The following is a 19977-nucleotide window of genomic DNA, read 5'->3' on the forward strand; positions in this document are numbered from 1 at the left end:
TCGCGAAGCACAGGTTGGGGCGCTCGAGAGTCGGAGAGGAGCCAAAGCGCAATGCTGAACTTCGCGTCTTCGCTATTCGACACTTCGCGGCTGCAGTTTGTGGAGTTGAAGACTACACCGGCTTAAGCTTGTTTTGTTTTAACGCGTTTTGCCTTAAACGTTTAGTTTTGGACTAGATCATGAGTCTTTACGGCTCTCAGCGTGGGCTGAACACTTACGTTCGGCGCGCCGGCTCGCGAAGTGACCTAGTGACCGGGAACTATCAGTATGCTCGGAGCGAAGTGGCGCAAGGTGGTAACGGATACGGCCCGGAGTGCGCGGAGGACTTCAGCTTCACTTTTCCCAGAGGCTCCGTATCGGGAGGACAGGCGTAAGTTCTTCAAAGTTTATGGACCATTGTAGTTTAGAAAGCAGACATCTAGGGGTTAGAAGAAGATCGTTACTTATGTAGTAGACATGTACGGGTGCTATGTGAAATTAGTGTTTTAACCCCAGGGTGAAATTTTCTTTTGTGCTCTCGTTTCCAACGGTCTGTAGTTCGGCCAAGATGTCTGGATCCGTTATATGGCACTGTGTGCATTGCAAATGAGTCTGACCAGCTCGGTGATACAGAAGTAACAAACATAGGCTTGATAAAAGAGCAAAAAGCTATCCCACTGTTTTCTTCACTTCCCTATGCGTCCTTCAATCATTCCCATCAAATGGCAAAGGGTTACTGGTTATGTTTAATTATACGCAAATTTGCATTTGCATTCGTACGCTGATGTAAATGTATTTGAATTGTACGCGCCAGCCTATTGCAAATCCAAAACATCGAGGCGAGATATGAGCATTTAACCACCGCATTTTGGAAAAGGAGTAGGCTTTACCTTTTAGAAAATGAAGTGACCTGTAGTTTGGTGATCCCAAGAGGAATGTTGAATGGCCATGCTATCGGATACCTTCAGAACAATTAATGATAAGGCAGTTCCCATCAAAGAATGAATAGCACGATTATCTTGTGTCCTCACACACATTCCTGACTGCTAATTATTTGCCAGACATTTGTGTAACAGAATGAGCCTATTAAGAACTATGGGTTTGTTTACCTCACTTTTTTTAATGATTAGTCTTAGAGTTTAATAATATTACCTTGGAAGATCTTTTTTGCACTTAGTCATCCAGGTTGCTTTTCTGTGTTGTAGTTACATTCTTGTATGCTACATTATTGTTAATTCTCTTTATTTACAAACTTTACAGAATGTAGCATGAATTGCTCCAAACTATACTCCAGGTGGAGAATATGAAAGCAGATATTTGAAAGTACAAAGTGCAGAGAATGAAAGTATTATCACTTCAGATCTTCCAGGCAACACCATTCCTCATTGACTCAGCCTTTACTATAAATCGTGCTGCTGCCTGACTTGGGCTGTGTGTTGGGAGGGAACCTGGTTCATAGTGCTCCACCCACTGGTGATGCCACTTGGCTGAAGGGATAAGATACCCAACTGGTGCTATGGTAAAAGCAATCCCGATTCAGTAGTTCAGTAATGTAAATGATGTGCCCATATCCAAACATTGAAAAACAGGATCTCTCAAATATGAAACAAATACAAAATCTCTTTCCTTTATTTAAAATAATGCCCCTATTTCTTTTCTTTTTTTGTGCATGGACATAAATGTTTTATAAATGTTGAGTGGGATAACAAAAAACAATATAAAACTTGAGACCAAAACAAATAGTGCACATCAGCACTGCACTGTATTCTCTCTGTCCGTCATGTCATATGTGGACAGTGAGTGTACTTCTAAAATGTTACATGAAAATGTATGAAAATCACTTTTTGCCAGACTATTTCCAGGTCAAAAATATTGTTTAGATTCCTCAGCTCTCTAGTGGTAGTAGTTATAGATAGTGAGAAGTAAAAAAAAAATGCATAGTTTGTGACTGGGAAGAAATGCAGATGCTGACCACGCCCCCTTTTCTTCTGTAGCCCTTCCTCCCCCGGTGTTGTCATGCACCAGAGAGCGTCCATTCTCATGAACCAGTGCCAAGAGTTTCTGCGGAAAGCGGAGTTTGTCCTGCAAACGGTGGGCAAAAAATGTGCTTGCACAAAACCTTACACACAGCCTCTTTCTCCTTCAATCTCCATCTCTATCTTCCCGCTTCTCCATTTCTCACACAAACTAAAAGTGAAACCTCATCAGCTTCAATACAGCATGAACCCTGACTGAACTGTCACTGCGTCAACTGAATGTGAATTTAATAACCAGTGAATGTGGTTTTGAAGACTTCCCTGCTGTAGATCCCTTTATTATTGTGTAATTCATACAGTGAAATGTGACTTATTAACCACAGTATTACTGTGTGGGGTGTGGTAGTGTCTGTCTGTTGTTGTTTGGGATGTGAAAGTATGACTCTGGTATTAAACTGTGGGGCAATTCATGTGGTTGAAGGTTGGCTTATACTAGTATGCCTGTGTAGTAGTGTGAGTGCTACATTTCAAGTTCGGTTTATTCGTCACATACATAGTCATACACAGTATAACTCGCAGTGAAATGGTGGTGAAATTTGTGTATTCTGTTGTGTTAGCTGTGACCATAGTTTTACTGTGTGCTCACGGTACAGTGTGTGCTGGTAGGCTGACTGTTGTGTTAATGAGTTATGTAGCTGCATGATTTTTGCTGCTGCGTTGTTGAATTGTGTTTCGTGAAAGGATTATTGTTGTATCACTGTCTGTTGGTGGGAAACATGCATGAATGTTGTAATGTGTGGGCCATGGTAGCTCAGTGGTTAAGGTACTCGACTAGTGATCAGAAGGTTGCCAGTTCAAACAATCCACCACCATGAAGTTGCTGCTGTTGGGTCCCTGAGCAAGGCCCTTAACCCACAGTTGCTTGAATTGTATTATGTTATAATTGTAAGTTGCTTTGGATAAAAAAGTGTCAGCTAAATGCCTAAAATGTAATGAACTGAATTACGTTACTATGTTCTGAACTGCTGTGGTTGCTTCATGTATTGTCATGGACTGACTATTCTTTCACTGCATTCTTGTATTACTGTGTGTATTATAGTAGACTGTATTGTAGTAGGCTAACCATTGTGGAACTGGGTGCTGGGTCACAGGGCTCGGATGGAGTGCGGGCAGCAGCAGAGGCAGAGAACTGCATGCTTGCTGCCAGTGAAACCATCGAGCAGATGAAGGGTCTTGCCATGGAGCTCAGAAAGATGGGCCAACCCAACGACAATGTGGTCTTCAGGTGAGATCTCCTATATAAACACACATACACATATGTAGGACCACTGCTGACAAGGTCACTCTAAGTTCATCAGTGCACTGAAATGTGTAAACAGCCCAGCAACACTGCTTGATGAACTTGGTCCAACAACAATGCATTAATTTTCCACAACTCAAACAATAACTGGTCAGCGATGGTCCTATGTCAGACATTAACTTGTGGTTGAGTGGTAGATGGAATGACTGACAAATTGGAAAAGGAAACCAATGGACTGTAATTGACTTTCCACCTATAAAATGGAACTATAAGAGAGGTGTGTTCAGGAAATGCAAAGGCAAGTGGGACTCTTTAAGTTGGTGCTGAGCACATGTCACACATGCACACAAGTGTGTGTGTATAGGTCTCATCCACAAAAAAATTTGGATTCAATTTTGGCTGCATAATTAAACAGTAAGGATTACAGACAAAAATGAGACAAAATTGAAGAACGTCACCTTTTTGGTAGCACTTCTGTTTTTGTGTTGCCATTTTTGGTTTTAGCATTGCAGAGTAATAACAGTAGAGTTCACTTCTCTACCCTTACCTCCTCCCTAATTCAAAGCAGCTGGACTTTGTCTTTACTGTCTTACACTTATTGGAGGCAAGTAAACACTATTCATTGAGACTCAGCCATTATGTTACCTGGCGTGATTGGTTTTCTCTCTCTCACTCTCTTTCTCACTCTCTCTGCCCCCTTTGTTGTTAACCCACACCTTCTCCACCCCCATGCAGCATTGAGCAGTGCACTGAGCAGCTGCGAGGCATACACGTGGCTCTGACCCGGAAGAATCGAGGCAGCCTGAGCTGGGACGACGCCGGACGGAGCTTCCATGATGCCCTGGCCTGGATCACGCAGCAGAAGGTAGTCGCAAGGGACGCTTTGGCTCTTATGCATTCTTCTTGGGAGCTGTTTTGTCGTTTGTCCCCAGAGGGATGGTAAGCAGTGGTGAGAAAGACACAAGAATGCATTTCAGTTTCACCAAGCTATGATAAAAAAAGTGTTAGCAGAAAATGGATGAAAAGGGTGCTCACCCACACCACAACAAGAGGCCTGGAGTTAAAAGCCATAAAGAAGTCCGACCATAAAGACTAGCTGACCATAAATCCCGAGCCTTTGTAGGACCGCTGGGCTGTTTTCCCTTCTGATGGTGGCTGTGCTCTCTGAATGGCCTGCGGAGGCAAAGTCGTCAGCTTTCACCTTTCACACACAGTCTGCTGCAGCCAAACAGCAGACTTCCCAGAACAACAGCAGCTGGAGTCAAAACCATCCAAGCACTTTCACTCTAGGCAATGCTGTGCACCTCCACCCCAGGCCCCTGCAAGAGGCACATACAGACACACACACACACACACACACACACACAAAAAAACCCCCACACCATTGAGCAACAGCGTTGGAGAGTTTATTTAAAACTTGCTGGTGTTCACAAAATAAGACTGTAAATCTTTTTTTGTGTGAGGGACAGGTGAACAGAGATTGCAGACAGAATGTGGGGAGGGGGCAGAGGTGAGGAAAGGGGGGAGGTGACGAGGGTGGGGGTAGGGAAAGGAGCCTCTTTCACACTTATCTTCATCTGGATTCTCTATGTGAGAATGCCACAAATTCCTAACCCACCAAACTGTCAGGAAAATGTATTTTCCATGGCTTAAAAGGGCCCATCGAGTTTTGTGCGACTCTGCAATTTCAGTCTGCTTTGCAAATGGACATGGGCTTTAGCAGCAAATAATGCAGTTCAAACCAGCATGCTTACTGGTGCCATGCATGCCAAACTAATAGTCTGCTTTTTTAATCCGAATGTACCCTCACCACACACTTCATTAGAAAAACATTTTTTATTAGAAACACTTTGTCATACAGTTAGAGACTGTATCCCATCTCTTGCCCTGCACTGTTTGTGATGGCCATCCTTCATTCCTTCACCACTGGTAAGTAACTGACCCGCAGAACTGTGGCAAGATGGACAAGTGTTTGCTATTGGTCAGATATGTTTGACTAGCAGGCCACTCTCACCCTGGCGGTGACATGTAGAAATTCCAACAGCACTCCTGTGCCTGATAAACTCATATAATTGCAAACACTTACTAGCTACCATGTAACAGGTGCTGCTGAGAATGGGCCACCACCTGTAGAATAATGGACAGTCTCTACATCATCCATAAAATGCACCCGTGTACCCAAGGCAATTGCATCAGAGCATAGTTACTAGGGGTTTATAATAGTGTGTAGTAAGTGTATGTGTTATGGCATTTTCTATGTTACAACAGTCGTGTTCAGGGAAAGGAACAAGCAGCTCAGTTAGTTCCAGTGGTAATAAATAATGATTGACAGTGCAGTTGAAGTATGGAATGTTTGCACAGTTGCAAAGTGATGTGTGAGATAAGCAGGGAGGGTGCCACCTACTGGTGATTTTCTCAGTTCACACCTTACGTATAGACAACCAACACCTCATGTTGCTTCGTTGTTTGAACAGTAACAATGCAAAGTCAGTTTTGCTTGCTTATGCATTCTTAGTGAAACACAGTTCTCATTTTCTCTCTCTCTCTCGCTCTCTCTCTCTCTCTCTCTCTCTCTCTCTCTCTCTCTCTCTCTCTCTCTCTCTCTCTCTCTCTCTCTGTGTGCGTGCATGTGTGCGTGTATGTAGGGTCTGATAGAGACATCACCATGGGGAGATGACGTGGCCACCATAGAGCAGCAAATAATGAATCACGGCAAATTCCACAACTCCATCCAGAGGAGCATGGAGGTTGAAAAGGCTCGAGAGGAACTGGTGAGTTTGCATATGCACCATACACCTGGTTGATGCCATAACATTCTCTCTCGCTCTCTCTCTCACACACACATGCATATTTATCCCTCTATCCCCAATACATACTTGGCAATATGTTCAAACGTTCAGGATTTCAAAGGCAAATACCAAAACAGATATTCAGCAAAGATGAACCCTGGGTGCCTGACTCTAGTCCTGGACCGATACCAGCCAGTGGAATCTACCTCACCTCACCCAGTTAATCCAGCCCTTCAGTAGCATGTGAACATTCGAGTCAGCTGTACAGGAACTGAACTCTGGTGGAGGTGGTAGATATCCAGGACTAGAGTCGGTGCTGCTCTGACACAGACCCTGTCTGTACATGCTCACATAACCAACAGCCTTTTCCTGTGTTTCAGAGAGAGAGAAGAGATAAGGCCAATCTATATCTGCTCGAGCAGGAATGGGACAGCCTGCAGGTAAGGCAAACAAGGCTAGCCTTAGCAAAATTGCAGGTGATTAGATTTGATCCTGTTTTCGAAAACATGGCATATGCTAAGAAGGGGTGGGGGGTGGGGGTGAGCAGACCAGTAGTGTCACGCTGTGCTTTTCCTGCTGGGGTGGCAGAAGCTGTCGTTTGCTCGTGACACCCAGCTACGTGAGCTGCAGGGCATCATCGAGCAGATCTCTAGTGAGATCATGTGGGTCAACGACCGGGAGGAGGAGGAGTTGATGTTCGACTGGGGCAACAAGAACATCGATGTCTACATTCCCAAGAAGCAGGAGGACTATTCGGTAAGACTGCGGAAAATGCAGCCCACACCCCATCCTACACATATGTGTGTGCACGCACGCACACACACACACACACACACACACACACACACACACACACTTATAGTAGGCCATTTACAGCAAGACCATTCATTTCCTTTTTGCATACACATAGAAAAAACTTACTGAAGTACTAATTTTTTCATCAGCGGTTAATGAGTGAGTTGGAGGTGAAAGAGAAAGAACTCAACAAACTCAAATTGAAGGTGGACAGCTTACTGATGAGCAACCACCCTGCCTCTGACAAGATAGAGGTGAGCCCTTCTCTACACTGAGACTGTCTATACTGAGCTTCTCTCCACAATGAGACACTACACTGAGAAGTGTTCCTTACACTCAGACACTCTCTACAATGAGACCTCCTCATTACACTGAGTCTCTACACTGACTCTCTGCCCTGAGACACTCTCTACAATGAGACCTCCTCATTACACTGAGTCTCTACACTGACTCTCTGCCCTGAGACACTCTACAATGAGACCTCCTCATTAAACTGAGTCTCTACACTGACTCTCTGCTCTGAGACACTCTACAATGAGACCTCCTCATTAAACTGAGTCTCTACACTGACTCTCTGCCCTGAGACACTCTCTACAATGAGACCTCCTCATCACACTGAGTCTCTACACTGACTCTCTGCCCTGAGACACTCTCTACAATGAGACCTCCTCATCACACTGAGTCTCTACACTGACTCTCTGCTCTGAGACACTCTACAATGAGACCTCCTCATTAAACTGAGTCTCTACACTGACTCTCTGCTCTGAGACACTCTCTACAATGAGACCTCCTCATCATACTGAGTCTCTACACTGACTCTCTGCCCTGAGACACTCTCTACAATGAGACCTCCTCATTAAACTGAATCTCTACACTGACTCTCTGCTCTGAGACACTCTCTACAATGAGACCTCCTCATTAAACTGAGTCTCTACACTGACTCTCTGCTCTGAGACACTCTCTACAATGAGACCTCCTCATCATACTGAGTCTCTACACTGACTCTCTGCCCTGAGACACTCTCTACAATGAGACCTCCTCATTAAACTGAATCTCTACACTGACTCTCTGCTCTGAGACACTCTCTACAATGAGACCTCCTCATTACACTGAGTCTCTACACTGATACTCTCTCTACACTTAGACTCTTTCTCTGAGACTCTCTCTTTGCGTGCGATTCACTCATCCCTCCTGAACCCTCGCCCTTGCCTTCTCTCAGGCTTACATGGAGACTCTTCAGACGCAGTGGAGCTGGCTCCTTCAAATCACCAAATGCATTCATGTTCATTTGAAGGAGAACGCAGCATACAGTCAGGTGAAATACACACAGACCCTCACACATTCCTGTCAGTTGGTGCAGCAAATAAGATCATAAAAAAATCATAGTAAATATAGAGCGTATTTTTGATTTTTGAGCGTATATATTTCTTCATATTAAATATTTTTAAGTTTAAAAAATGCTTGTAATACTGTTTTCTACATGGTTTAGTGTATGATTTTTGTTTTATATTAGACACTATTGTATATAGCTAGTCTCTTTCTATCTCTGTTTAGTTCTTCACGGAAGCAAACGAGACATATGGCAAACTGCAGCAAAAACATGAGACCATGCGCAAGAGCTTCAACTGTGACAAAACCATGCCACTGCACAATTTACAAGAACATCTTAAGGACCTAGAGGTAATGTTCTCTCTCTCACACACACCACACACACACAAACTACACTCATGATTTCATCTTATCTTCGGCCCAGTGCTCAATGGCTCATTTCCAATTTATTACATCCAAATCAATTTGTAAAACGTACCTAAACATTTTGGAGCTTAGGGACTTCAACACTGCCTGGCCATTCATTATGTGTGTGTGTGTGCATGCGCGTGTTCATCTGTGAATGTCAGAGAGAGCGTGACCGTTTGATGGAGCTGAAACCGCAGATGCAGCAACTGGTGCATAAATCAAAGAGCATTGTAAGACTGAGGCCGAGAAACCCGGAGGAGAAAAGCAGCAGCCCTGTTATTGTCCAGGCCCTGTGTGACTACAGACAAGATCAGGTTACAATGCGCACACACGTGCACTTCCACAGTGCATACTCACGCCTTGCATTTAACTGCATAGTTGCATCTCATTTCAAAAGCCATCGCTGTAAGACAATGGCTTCTCCTGCCAGTATGAATTAATGCACACAGCCGTTTTAAACTTATATAGTGCCTTCTGTGATTTATGGGCCTATTATCTTGCTTTTGTTGCCTCTCTAAAATTGCTGTGCTCTTCATCTCTCTCGCTCTCTCTCTCTCTCTCTCTCTCTCTCTCTCTCTCTCTCTTTCTTTCTTTCTTTCTTTCCCTCCCTCCCTGTCCCCCTTTTGGCATATTTTGAGCAGAAGGTGATCCACAAGGGTGATGAGGGCATTCTGAAAGAGAACTCCGAGCGCAGCAAGTGGCACGTTACTGGCCCGGGAGGCCTGGAAATGCAGGTCCCATCCGTATGCCTGCTGCTGCCTCCACCCAACCCGCTCTGCATCAGCCTGGCCACCAAGTAGGTACCCACTCCATGCAAGTCCTGAAATGTGTGTGCGAAATGATGTGCGTGGCATGACATGTACATTTTGCATTGCAGGAACGATAAGTATTTCGATGCCGTGCTGTCACTGTGGAATCAGCTCTACATCAACATAAAGAGCCTCATCTCCTGGCAGTACTGTGTGCAAGACATCAACCGCATCAACTCCCTCACGATATCAGTGGTAACTTGCCACAACTGCACTTCTGTATTACCATGGGAACACACTAGGTCTGTGCAGTGCCATGATAGCTAAGCATATTCGCTGTTTGTAGGCCACTTAAAAATCAATCTCGCCATTTTTAAAACCTGACGGCAGCTGTAAAGGAGCTGCATAATGCATTCAAGAACATGATACTGTTTGAAAAATAACATGGGTGCTAATCACCTACTTTGGGAATAAAGACCCTTGCTAGAGATCTGATCACATTCCCATCAAAACAGCAGCTGTTTTGTAACATATTGTAAACAGCTGTTACAAACTGTTTCATATTCTTCACATTATTTGTGGAAATAATATGTCTATTATTGTTAATAATAATAATAATAATAATAATAATAATAACAATAATATTATTATTTTATAATTATGACATTCAACACTTAGCATTTAATATTTGAATGCATAGTATATACGAAAAAAATCTCATTTTCTACCCCAAACATGATTTTGGCTTATATAGAGTAATTAATGCTACTGTGTGTGTTTATTATCAACGTGTGTAATCTCACCCTTTAAATCAGTCTAATGTGTGTGGGTGTGTGTATATATATCTATATAGCTATCTCAGATGTGTCCAGAGGAGTACCGTAGCATCATTAAGAGCTTGGAGACTCACTACCAGGAGTTCCAGAGGAATTGCATGGGCTCAGAGATGTTTGAAGAGGAGGACAAGCAAACCATCGAGACACAATACACTGTAGCCCAGCAACACTACGACCAGCTAATCGTCCAGCTGCCAGCCTACAGTGAGTACAACACACAGCAGAAGAACAATGCTTATAGCTATCCCCTGTGTATCCAGCCTAAACCAAGCACACGCAAACACGCGTGCCACACGTGCGAACACACAAACACGCGTGCCACACGTGCGAACACACAAACACACAATCAGGCAGAGGAAAGTGAAAATTCTGCTTTATTCTTCCCACTGTGCAGCATCTGGCCAGCAAATCAGGGAAGTAGTAGTGGACAGTGCAGTGAAGATGGCGCCACCTAAGGTTTCATCCGGCATGAACCACCTCAGCAAACTTCAGGCTCTGCAGCTGAAACTGGAGGGGGTGCAGTCAGCACTTAGCACTCACCTGCACATCTCACTGGGTCCGGACGCGCACGCACAGTGTGGCAGCCACATCACTCGCATGCAGGTTCGGCCACTCATCACACATTCATATATACACATACACGCTATGCTCTTTAGGGCCCGACCAATATATTGTTTGACTGATAAAATTGGTCTAAATTTCAAATTTAAATTTTAAAATTGGTTAAATTTCAAATTTAAATTTCATTTGTACACTCAGATGCCCATAACAAATGTGACTCTAGACTTTAGAACAAACAAATGTGACAAAATAAAAGCTACTTATATCTAATATCATGTGATTATGATTTGTTCTGCTGCATGCAGGCAGTGCAGAGGGATGTAGAATCCTTGGGAGGGGAGTTTCTGAGGCTGAAAGATCAGGCACTGAAGGAACTGGAGGACATTGATGATGCAGATAAAGCTGAGTTTCTGCGCAACCAACTCAGCCTCATCAGCCAGAGGACTGACAAGCTGAGGTCTCAAACCGCCACTTGCCAACTAAGGTACAGGCAGAACCTTGCTTAAAAAATCACAATCCAGCCATGTTTGGAAATCCAAATGAAAAATCTCATGCTTTGTCTGTGCCAGGTTGAAGGCCATAATGTCTCTGCTGCAGAGTTTATTGGAGACGGAGGATGTGGTGAAGGTTTATGAAGCTCGACTCACTGAGAAAGATACAACATCACTGGACCCTGTCAAAGTCCAAGAATACCAGAACACTCTTAGGGTAACACATACTTTATAGTGTTATCTTAATTCATCTTTTTTTCAGCATTGAAGTATTTTAGGGAACTAGGGATCCTAGTTAAATCTATGGGCAAGGTTTTTATGCTATAGAGTAATTTAAAGAGGTGTTTGGAAGTGGTTGTGTTATTTGCTGTGTTATTTGCTATGTTTTGCTAGATTATGCGATCTGAGCTTGCACAAAAGCAGGGGACGTTGAGCTCTCTGGAGACGGAGTTAAGTAAGGCACGTCAGTACAATGAACACTTTGATCATAACTGTCAGAAGTGCGACATGGACCTATCCCAGTATGTCGAGCATGTGAGCCAACTATCCAACCGTTGGAAGCGTATTCAGACACAGATAAACAGCAGGCAAGACAAACCCCTCCCCCCTGCACAGCCAACTATTTTAACTTGATTTGATTGTTGGCTTTGTATTTTGATGCAATTCTTTCTTTTTTCCCTGCAGGTTGGGCGATCTGGATTCATATCGGCAGCAGCTTCTGCTGTATCTGCAGTCCAGTTCCTCTCTGAGTGACTGGATCGACGAGACCAGAGGCCGTATAGATGCTCAGCAGGCCACGAAAACAGATGACCTTACAGCACTCGCCAAAATCCTTAACCAACAGAAAGTATGCCTGCGTCAGCCCTAGAAATGTTCAGGACGCACATATGTACTCCTCATAACAGAAATCAATCAATTATTTAGTTTATTCCCAAATTAACATTATGGCACAGCAGTCATCTAAGTAATCATCTAGAAGGTAATTGTGTATTTTGTTTCTCAGGCACTGAATTCTGAAATAGCAGCAAAGAGAGAAACGGTGGAGATTGTGCAAAGAGATGGTGATGTGTGTGTGAACGCCATCAAGGTAAAAACGGCCATCAAGAAACAATGTCATTATTAATAATGACAATGTCAATCACATCAAGCTGGTCATAGTTTTAATTGCTTTCATTCACTGTTACCCACTGTTTAAGCATTTAAAATAAATACATGACTAGAATAATGCCTTTTTATAGGACTATGAGCTGGAGTTGGCATCTTACAGTGCTGGGCTGGAAACTCTACTCAATATTCCTATTAAAAGAAGCATGCTACAATCACCATCTACCGTAGTGATACAGGAGGTACAGTGCTGCTTTGCACACAGTTCCATGAGCATAGAGCCAAGTTTTGCCCCATATCAGGTTTCTTATCATTTCATCATTTCACATTTTTTGCCTTAGCTTTCCTCACTGCACGCCCGCTACTTGGAGCTGCTTACATGTTCAAATGACTATTACAAACACCTTGGAAGCTCACTGAAGAGCTCAGAGGAACTCAAGGTACATAAAACTCAATTGGTGTGAGCATGGAACAGCAACATATATATGTGTGTGTGTGTGTGTGTGTGTGTGTGTGTGTGTGTGTGTGTGTGTGTGTGAGTCTACTATTATTTGCCCACATTTTCCCTGTGTTGAATTCACAGATGCGCAATACGAAGATAGATTTGCTTGAAGAGGAACTGCGGCTTCTTAGAGCAGACGTTGAAGACCGTGAGGCCAAGAACACTGGGCTGCAGGATGCACTCTCACGGTACCAGCATCAGCTGAACGAATCTCAGGAGCAGCTGCTTTCCATGGAGGAGGTGAAGAGGAGCCAAGCCCTGCAGTGTAATGCAGCGCAGGAGCGTCTGAGCTCCTCTCAGAGTCATATGCATGATCTCCTGGCAGAGCTGCAGCGACTCAAGCTGCTTCTGGAGGAGGAGTGCAGGAACAGGAAGGTTGTTGAGGACCGGTATAACATTCAGCAGAAGGAACATGATGATGCCATAAGGAAAAGCCAGAAGGAGCTGGAGGGGGCCAACTGGACTAAGATTGAGCTGGAGAAGATTGTGTCAGATCGGACTCGTGAGGTTGAGCATCTGCGGAGGCAGTTGGAAGAGGAGACGCAGACTGTGAAGGAGGTGCAGATGGAGCTATCTAAGGTAAGGCAACAGCATAACATGGAAATGAGAGAGGTGAAACAGACATTTGAGTCACAGATCCTGGTAACACAGACCAACATGCAGAAGGTCTCACAGCAGCAGGAGGACAACTCCTTGTCTTTGCGGCTGGACTGTAACAGGCTAGAGGGAGAACGAAAGGAATTACAGGAGGAGTTGAGGAGCGTACGGCTCAGCCTCAGCAAGGAAGAGGTTCAGAGAAGGCATTTGGAGGAGTTGCTCCAAAGTCAGAAATCAGCCACAGCAGAGGAGGCCAGGGACAGGAGTGAACAGGAGACCAAGATTCAACTGCTGCTCAGTCAGAAGAGTGCAGAGGAGAGCAGAATGAGAGAAGTTCAGGAGAGCTCCACTAGGGCTCTCCAGGAGAAGAGCAACGAGATTTCCTCTCTCAAGCACTCTCTTGAGGATGAGTTGCACAAGAAGAGAGCTTTAGAGACAGAGATGAGTCGTCTGGAGAAGGAGCTAGCTGACCTGCAAGCTAAACATACAACCTGTTGTCAGGAGCTAGTCCTGCTTCGCTCCTCTCAACAAGAGATGAGTATCCTCCGTTTGGAACTAGAGGCCCAGGGCAATGACCGAAATCGGGCAGAGCAGAATATCACACAATATCAGGTGAGGATCCAAGAGCTCCAGAAGGAGGTGAAACAGCTGGAAGGGGAGCTGGAGGACCAGAGACGTGTGGCACAAGAGGAAGCTGCCAAGCGCAGGAGGACAGAAACTCAGCTTGAGAATACCAGTCAGGCCATGCGTGAGTACACGTCTACCATTACCACTTTACGCAAGAGTCAGGAGGAGGCTATTATGGAGGCCAAACAAGCAGATGAAGAGTGCAGGCGGCTGAAGGAGGCTCTTGACCATAATGTGAAGGAGCATGGTGCCTCCTTTCAGCGACTGGCCACACTGGAAGCTGAGATGAAGAGTCTGAGACTGCAGCTTGTGCAGGAGCAAGGTCGGGTTCGTGAGGGTAGCCAGCGCTATGAAGCCCTGCACCGGAGCATGGAGGAGAAAACCCGAGCACTAAATGAGACAATCGCTGAGATTGATCGCCTGAAGAAGCTCACAGAGACTCTCACCAAGGAGCGCCTCCGCCTGGACGAAGAGCTGCAGGGAGTGCGGCTGGAGCATGAGGAGGTGCTCCAAGGTAAGCACCATGAAGATGAAGAGATAAGTGCTCAAATCAGTGCGCTTCAGCACCAGCTCCAAAGCAGCCAGCAGTCTAGGACTGAGTACGACATGCTTGTCCAGCAGCTCTCACAGGAGAGAGAAAAACTGCGACTGGAGATACAGGATGTGCAAAAACAGGCCAGCGAGGTACTGATGCACTACAGAATGGCTGGGACTTTGGTAGCTTGTAGTTCCACTTGGACATTGTGTAGGGTTGGCTCTAGCTTGTTCCATGTTTTTCTGTCTAACTGCATGCTGCACATGACCTTTGCTACTCCGATATGCAAAGTTTTATCAATTATGTTTTGCATGATCTGTTTCTGCACTTGATTCACTCAAGGCATAATTCCCTTGGCATCCCTTGAATGCTTTAGTTTGCTTCAGCCACTTGTCCTGTAATGAGTGCTGTCTGTTATTTGTGACAAATTCTTCAAACATATATGTACATTTCCATGTTTCCCTCTGTCAGAGTTGGGGATTTCAGAGGTTTCTGATCATATTTGAATCCTTTAAAGATACATGAGTCGTGGTCAGTGGGAAGAGTACTCTGCAATGACTGAATAGAAATCTGATTCTTTTGGTGTTTAATCTTGTATGGTTTTGAACTACTGCATGTTGCAGAATCATGTTTCCAGTTTAATATAAATATTGGTTAAATATTGATAGGTTTAGGTTCTATAAGAACATAGTAAGAAATATGTTTCTTAACTACTATTTTTTGTCCCTCTTCAATTTATCTTTTTGCCTTTTCTCTTGTGGCAGACTTCAAAATCAATCCGGGCATCCCAGTCTCAGTGCGCTGAATTACAGCAAGAACGAGATGCCCTCATCAGGAAGATGAAGATAATGGAACAAGATGTAATGCACATGCAGAAGTTCGAGGAAGAGCTAAAATGCATCAAACAATCACTGGAATCAGAACTGCGTCTGAAAACGCAACTGCAAGAAGAAAATGATGGGCTTAGAAAAGATTTCGGCCACTGGAAAAAGCAATATGAAACTCAGGAGGAACATGTGCGGCACCACGGCACAGAGCTCTTGATGCTGGAGGGAGAACGTGATTCATCCCGAAGAGAAATGGAGCGGTTGCAGGCCCAGCTGAAAGAGGTGGAAGAGCGTCACAGGCTCCAACTACAGGGACTCGAGCGGGAGCGCACTGAGCTACAGACGCGTAGAGATTCCTTGCAAGAGGAGTTGGTGAGGCTAAAACAGAAACCAGGTGCTGCAAATAGATACACGCAGACAGATCAGCTTGATACGACCATTGACCCCTCCAACATAATCTTTGATGGTGTCCGCAAAAAGGTCACAGCCCAACAGCTGCATGACTGTGGGGTTATTGATAAAACAACCCTGGGCTCTTTGGTGAGAGGTCAGAAGACTGTCGAGGAAGTGGCTGTTAATATCAAGCTGAATCTCAAGGGCACAGGAGCCATTTCAGGTTTGGCAGCAGGGCCCACAGGAATGCTGACAATCACAGAGGCCAAGAGAGATAAATTAATCTCAATAGAGAGTGCCCTGAAACTCCTGGAGGCTCAAGCAGCCACAGGACACATAATGGATCCCAGAGCTAATGTGAAGATGACTGTGAAAGAGGCTTATCTCAGTGGATTTGTGGATAAAGAGGATAAGGAGAAACTGCTAACTGCAGAGGCTGCCTCCACTGGGTTCAGAGATCCTAACACAAACAAACTGCTGTCAGCCAGCCAAGCCATGAGGAAGGGACTCATAGATAAAGAAACAGCTTTGCGTCTGCTGCAGGCACAAGAGGCTGCAGGAGGGATCCTTGACCCTGTCCTCAGCATATATCTCCCCAAGGATGTTGCCATGGACCGTAATCTAATTGATGAAGATCTTTATCAGGCCCTTAATGCAAAACCAATGTGTTACATTGACCCTGATACATGTCTGAGTACTACCTATGTCACCCTGAAGAAGCGATGCAAATCTGACGCTAAAACAGGCATGCTGCTGTTACCAGCCCCTCAAGATCCAATGACAGTGCAGGGCCTACGGGGAAAGGTTTTTGTGTCAGATCTTGTAGAGGCCAACTTGCTGGAGCCTTCAGACATTGATCAGCTAAGAGAAGGCAAGTTGTCTAGCCAAGACATTGAGCACAGACTTAGAGCCTACCTGCAAGGATCCACCTGCATTGCTGGTGTATATGATGAGGCCAACAAATGTACCTTGCCTATCTACCAAGCTATGAAAGAAGGCCTTCTGCGGCCTGGTACCACATTAGAACTTTTGGAGGCCCAGGCAGCTTCAGGCTTCATGATTGACCCTGTCAGCAACCAGTATTACACAGTGGAGGAAGCCTGTAAGAAGGACCTTGTTGGTGTGGAGTTCAAAGAAAAGCTCCTCTCTGCTGAGAAAGCAGTCACTGGATATAAAGATCCTATGACTGACAAGGTCATATCCCTCTTCCAGGCAATTGAGCGAGGTCTAATTGAGAAAGGGCATGGCATTCGCCTGCTAGAGGCCCAGATAGCCAGTGGTGGAATCATTGACCCCAAACAAAGTCACCGTATTGATGTGGACATAGCCTATCATCGAGGTTACTTTGATGAAGAGATGAATCAGATTCTGAAGGATGAAGGAGATGACACAAAGGGATTCTTCGATCCCAACACACAGGACAATCTGACATATCTACAGCTGAAGAGTCGATGTATTACAGATGATAAAACTGGCCTTGTGCTTTTGCCACTTCATGATAAGAGCAAGACCTCCACTGCAACACAAAAGAACAGTACAAGGAAGACGAGGGTTGTGATCGTGGATCCAGACACCAATAAGGAGATGACTGTACATGAAGCCTATGAGAAGCAGATGATTGACTATGAAACGTATCTGGAGCTTTCCCAGCAGGAATGTGAGTGGGAGGAGATTAGTGTCACTGCTTCAGATGGCACAAGTAAACTGTTCATCAGTGACAGGAAGACAGGCCTTCAGTATGACTTACATGAACTTCTTGATAAGGGTCTAATCAGCCAAGACACCTTCACCAAGTACCGCACAGGGGAACTTACTATTACACAGTTTGTTGACATCATTAACAGTAAGACCCAACCATCAAAGCTCCCTCACCCTTCTTCCTCCTGCTCCGCATCTTCTTCATATACATCCCAAACAATAATCAAAAGTGAAACTGTAACATCTGTTGGAAACGCTCCTTTGCAGCAACCTCCATCCTCACCAAACACCCTGAAGCGCATTACTAGCATGTCAATTACTCTGACATCACCTGGAGCATCTGTCGATGAGCAGAGTGCAGTTGGGGCCATTTTTGCTACAGAAAAAATGGAGAAGGTCAGTGTATATGAAGCCATGAAGCATGGCCTTGTAGACACTATCACAGCACAACGGCTGCTTGAAGCACAAGCCTGCACTGGTGGCATTGTAGACCCAATAAGTGGGCGCCGCATCTCTATTCAGGAGGCTTCTCGCATTGGCATAATTGATCATGACATGGCTAACCGACTAAAACCTGCTCAGAAGGCCTACGTTGGATTTGAGGACTTAAAGACCAAGAAGAAGATGTCAGTAGCTGAGGCAGTGAAGGAAAAATGGTTACCATATGAGGCTGGTCAGCGTTTCCTTGAATTCCAATTTTTGACTGGAGGCCTATTTAATCCAGAGAATGGGCAAAGATGCACAATTGACGAGGCTATACACTTGGGATGGCTAGATGGCAAATCGGCACAGAAGCTTCTGGAAACACGGCACCATTCCAAGATGCTAACCTGCCCCAAGACCAAGCTGAGGATCTCTTACAAGGAGGCTATGGATGCCTGTATGGTGGAGGATAAAACAGGTATACGCATGCTTCCTGCTGCTACTGCATCCTCACGTGACATCAGCAGTCCATACAACTCAAACCTGAGCTCTGGTCCAAACTCTCGAAGCGGATCCAGCAGAGGTAGTGCGGATCACACGTTCTCCACCACATCTTCCTCCAGATACAGCAGTTTTAGCTACAGCAAAACCTCTTTCAGCAATAGTTCTCTGTCGTAAGTAAAATTTACAAACTACTGTCATCTTAAACACAGGAATAATAAAAATGTACTTCATTAAAATACAAAACACATTCCAAATTGTATTAATAATTCTAAAAAATATATGTAGCTGTGACATGGTCACAATTTTAAACTCGACTGCAAATATATTTCATTTAAAATAGGAAAGCATTAATTCTTAGAATTACAAAGTATTTACATGTTTTTACTGCAAATATGATTTTTAAATCAGTCTCTCTTACATGAAAATATCAATGTTAGTATCATTAGTGACAAACTGTTTTGATTGATAAATGATTATCCACTGTGGCTGTATGTGCCTGTAATGCATTTTATATTAGATCATTATTCAGATATGTAAGAGTGGCTTTAGGGGTGATTTAAAAAATAACAATAAATAACATGCATTTATATTCTTGAACTAGTGTGGGTAAGGAAATAATTACTGTGATGTAAGGAAGTCATTACACTGTAATGACAGCTTAGACTGTCAATTGACAATGTTTTATACTGTTTTATGGTTCATGAAATGGAGATTATTATTTCTTCTCTAAAATAGGTGTAGCTGTTGCCCTCTCTGTCTACTATATTTTTTTAACATATATCCTAAGTGATTTGTTTCTCTAATTCAATAATAAAAACTAATTACTGCAACCTTTGTGATTTTTATTTATTTTTTGTTATGTATTGTAAAATGTTAAGCATCAGCCAAAGGTAGGTATGTTAAAAACAAATTAATTAGGTCAAAAAGGATACCAACAAACACCATCAGAGACAAGAAGTCAGTACAGTTGTTGTTGTTTTTTTAGATATACCCATTGCTGGGCCCCTGAGCAAGGCCCTTAACCCTCCTTTGCTCAAGTTGTATTCAGGCATAATTAGAAGAGTTTTTTGGTTTGTTTGGGGTTTTTTTGGGATAAATACTAGAAATTTGTGTGTGTGTGTGTGTGTGTGTGTGTGTGCGCGCACACATACACACACACACACAATGTGTCTATATGTGTGTGTTTTATATAAAATACTTAATAGTAAGACTATTAAATACAGAATGTCAATTGACTTTGATGTACCTATGGATTGTTCAAGTGCTTTTTTAAGGCGCTTCCATTTATGTATAAAGAAGAAAATGACTCAAGGACTCAGCTGAATGGACAGACAAAATTCATTCCACCACATGGATGCTAGTGCAGAAGAGTCTTGAGGTGTGTATCCCTGTCTCTTCAGAGGTGGAGGTTCAGGATGAGCTGAAGGGTGTGATATGGTGCAAGTGAGACCAGGGTTGTATGGGGCCACTTCACTTTTGGCTCTGTAGGAGAGCATCAGATTTTTCAAATCTTATTCAGGCAGCCACAGGAAGCCAGTGAAGGCAATACAGAAG

At 44.0% G+C, this 19977-nt stretch overlaps 1 protein-coding gene across 2 annotated transcripts; it reads left to right on the plus strand.

Annotated features, from left to right (window-relative positions):
- Window positions 1-27: 27 nt before the first annotated feature.
- Window positions 28-19389, plus strand: wu:fi04e12 (desmoplakin). 2 transcript variants are annotated; one of them, XM_027000553.2, is made up of 24 exons: window positions 28-370; window positions 1974-2070; window positions 3107-3240; window positions 3991-4120; window positions 5901-6026; window positions 6425-6484; window positions 6633-6800; window positions 6989-7093; window positions 8059-8154; window positions 8394-8519; window positions 8738-8890; window positions 9218-9372; window positions 9454-9580; window positions 10179-10365; window positions 10556-10764; window positions 11028-11206; window positions 11292-11430; window positions 11607-11800; window positions 11898-12060; window positions 12217-12300; window positions 12452-12559; window positions 12659-12757; window positions 12901-14727; window positions 15343-19389. In XM_027000553.2, the coding sequence occupies exons 1-24, from the start codon at window positions 180-182 to the stop codon at window positions 18595-18597; spliced, it is 8112 nt and encodes a 2703-aa protein (XP_026856354.2). In that variant the 5' UTR covers window positions 28-179; the 3' UTR covers window positions 18598-19389. The 2 variants fall into 2 exon arrangements, with proteins under 2 accessions (XP_026856354.2, XP_026856363.2); XM_027000562.2 differs by having other exon boundaries at window positions 12901-13398; window positions 15343-19388.
- The last annotated feature ends 588 nt before the right edge of the window (window positions 19390-19977 follow it).

The sequence above is a fragment of the Electrophorus electricus genome, chromosome 8, assembly GCF_013358815.1.
Source record: "Electrophorus electricus isolate fEleEle1 chromosome 8, fEleEle1.pri, whole genome shotgun sequence".
Classification (NCBI taxonomy): Eukaryota; Metazoa; Chordata; class Actinopteri; order Gymnotiformes; family Gymnotidae; genus Electrophorus; species Electrophorus electricus.